This window comes from Eurypyga helias, unplaced genomic scaffold (genome assembly GCF_000690775.1).
Source record: "Eurypyga helias isolate BGI_N326 unplaced genomic scaffold, ASM69077v1 scaffold20037, whole genome shotgun sequence".
Classification (NCBI taxonomy): domain Eukaryota; kingdom Metazoa; phylum Chordata; class Aves; order Eurypygiformes; family Eurypygidae; genus Eurypyga; species Eurypyga helias.
This window is the reverse complement of record NW_010261345.1, coordinates 10,140-12,347: the sequence shown is the minus strand read 5'-3', so window position 1 is coordinate 12,347 and position 2,208 is coordinate 10,140. Positions and strand designations below refer to the sequence as shown.

At 63.8% G+C, this 2,208-nt stretch overlaps 1 protein-coding gene across 1 annotated transcript in view; it reads left to right on the top strand.

Moving 5' to 3' along the window:
- The window catches only part of SHMT1 (serine hydroxymethyltransferase 1 (soluble)), a 4,192-nt gene that overhangs the window by 1,655 nt on the left and 329 nt on the right, over positions 1-2,208 (top strand). The window contains exons 5-9 of the mRNA XM_010155338.1: positions 196-457; positions 725-841; positions 1,148-1,270; positions 1,570-1,686; positions 1,831-1,941. Of these exons, the coding sequence (XP_010153640.1) occupies positions 196-457; positions 725-841; positions 1,148-1,270; positions 1,570-1,686; positions 1,831-1,941 (730 nt within the window). The remainder of the gene's footprint in view (positions 1-195; positions 458-724; positions 842-1,147; positions 1,271-1,569; positions 1,687-1,830; positions 1,942-2,208) is intronic.

Here is a 2,208-nt window from a genome sequence, read left to right as displayed (position 1 = left end):
AAGCTGATCATAGCAGGTGAGGATCGAAACCTTACCGACCTCTGCGGTGACACCCTGGGGGTGGCTCCCTGAAGCCAGTAGCACCCCGGTAAGTCCACAGATGCTGTGGTGCCCGGAGGAGACCTCTGACACAGCCACGACGGAAGGAGCTTGTGTGCTATCCCCATTGTAGGGCTGGACCTGGGGCCGTCCCAGGGTCCTCCAGCATCTGCTCCTGTCCCCTCCACATCCCATCTCCCTGCAGGTGTCAGCTGCTATTCCCGCAATTTGGACTACGCCCGCATGCGGAAGATCGCCGATGCCAACGGTGCCTATCTCATGGCCGACATGGCCCACATCAGCGGGCTCGTGGCTGCCGGTGTCGTGCCCTCCCCCTTTGACCACTGCGACGTCGTCTCCACCACCACCCACAAGACCCTGAGGGGCTGCAGGGCCGGCATGATCTTCTACCGCAAAGGTGCCTGACCTGGCCGGGGAGCCGGGAGAAACTCTCCCCCCAGGCTGGGAGGGGGGAAGTTAAAGCTCCTTCCTGCTCTGGCTGGGAAGAAGGGAGAGCAGGAAGGTCTGGGGCCTCCTGGGAGCATCTGAGGATCTTCCCATTGCCAACCAGGGTCTAAATTTGACTAGGAACAACCACAATCCCCCAGTGGCTGGGGGTGAGAGCAGCCCGTGGGAGAAGGGAGGTGGGCTGCCTCCTGAGCCACCCTGCCCTCCTCTCCCGCAGGCACCCGCAGTGTGGACCCCAAGACGGGCAAGGAAACGCTCTACAACCTGGAGAGCCTCATCAACCAAGCCGTCTTCCCCGGGCTGCAGGGAGGCCCGCACAACCACGCCATTGCAGGTACGCACCTGCGTCGGGCCGGGGTGGCCACGGGGGCCGGTGAAGCTGCCCTGGCTGGGGTCCAACCCCCCAGCACCAGCGCAGGGGGCTCCAGCTGCCCCGAGGGGCTCATGGCAAGGAAGGAATGCGGCAAGGAGCAGCCAGCTTGATCCAGCACTGCCCGAGGAGCAACCAGGCTTGTCCCATCCTGCCTTTTGGCTCGTGGCAGTGTCACCGGCTTGGTTAGGGGCTCGCTCGGCTTCCAGGTCCCCACCGGCTCTCCTGATGGGAGCCCCCAGACTCACCCTAGTCTGCCTTCCTCCGCAGGGATCGCCGTGGCGCTGCAGCAGGCCACGACGCCCGAGTTCAAGGCCTACCAGCAGCAGGTGGTCGCAAACTGCAAGGCGCTCTCCTCGGCACTGATGGAGCTGGGCTACGACATCGTCACGGGTGAGGACAGGTCTCAGCGGTGGGACAGGGCCAACCCCTGCGTGTGGTGTGGGTCCAAGCCAGGCCACAGGCACAGCACGTGCACAGACGTGACAGGCAGGGCTCTGCCATCACAATTCCTCAGGGCATCTGCAAAACCACTCCAAAGCAGCCCCTTCCCAAGGGCAGCTTCCTTCTGCTCCCAAAACCAGGATGTTTGCACCCATTGGGTGCAATCCCAAGCCCTTTTTGGCTGAATTCCTGCACGGGAGCAGCCTTTACCCCAATCCCACATCCCCCACCAATCCCTGTCCTTGCAGGGGGCTCCGACAACCACCTGATTCTGCTGGACCTGCGCAGCAGAGGCACGGACGGCGGCCGGGCTGAGCGGGTGCTGGAGATCTGCTCCATCGCCTGCAACAAGAACACGTGCCCTGGTGAGGGATCCCACAAGCCCTGCTGCATCCTGCCCCTCACCCCAGGGATATTCCTGCAGGGCTCCCGGTCCACACTGGGAACCAGGCCGAAATCCCGCGCACGGTGGTGCTAGGTTTGGTCACGCGTGACTTGTTTTGGTGCAGGCGACATCAGCGCCCTGCGGCCCAGCGGCCTGCGGTTCGGGACACCGGCGCTTACATCCCGCGGCTTCCTTCAGGACGATTTCCGCATGGTGGCTCAGTACATCCACAGAGGTGAGATGGGGCCAGGTCCGAATCTCGTCTCCAGGGACAGCCTGCGGCCGGGGCTGGGCAGCTTCCCTAGCAGCTGGCAAGGAATAACAGTCCCACCTGCACGTCTGGATGTGGGAGAGGACATCTGGGCACAGCTGGCACCGGCCAAACCCTCTCCAGCACGCGTGCAGCGGGCTGAAAGCCTGCACCTTTCACAGCCTTGGGGTCCCACGCGGGTTTCCCAGCGCGAGTCCCTCGCATCCCTGCTCTATCCCTCCATCCCTGTCT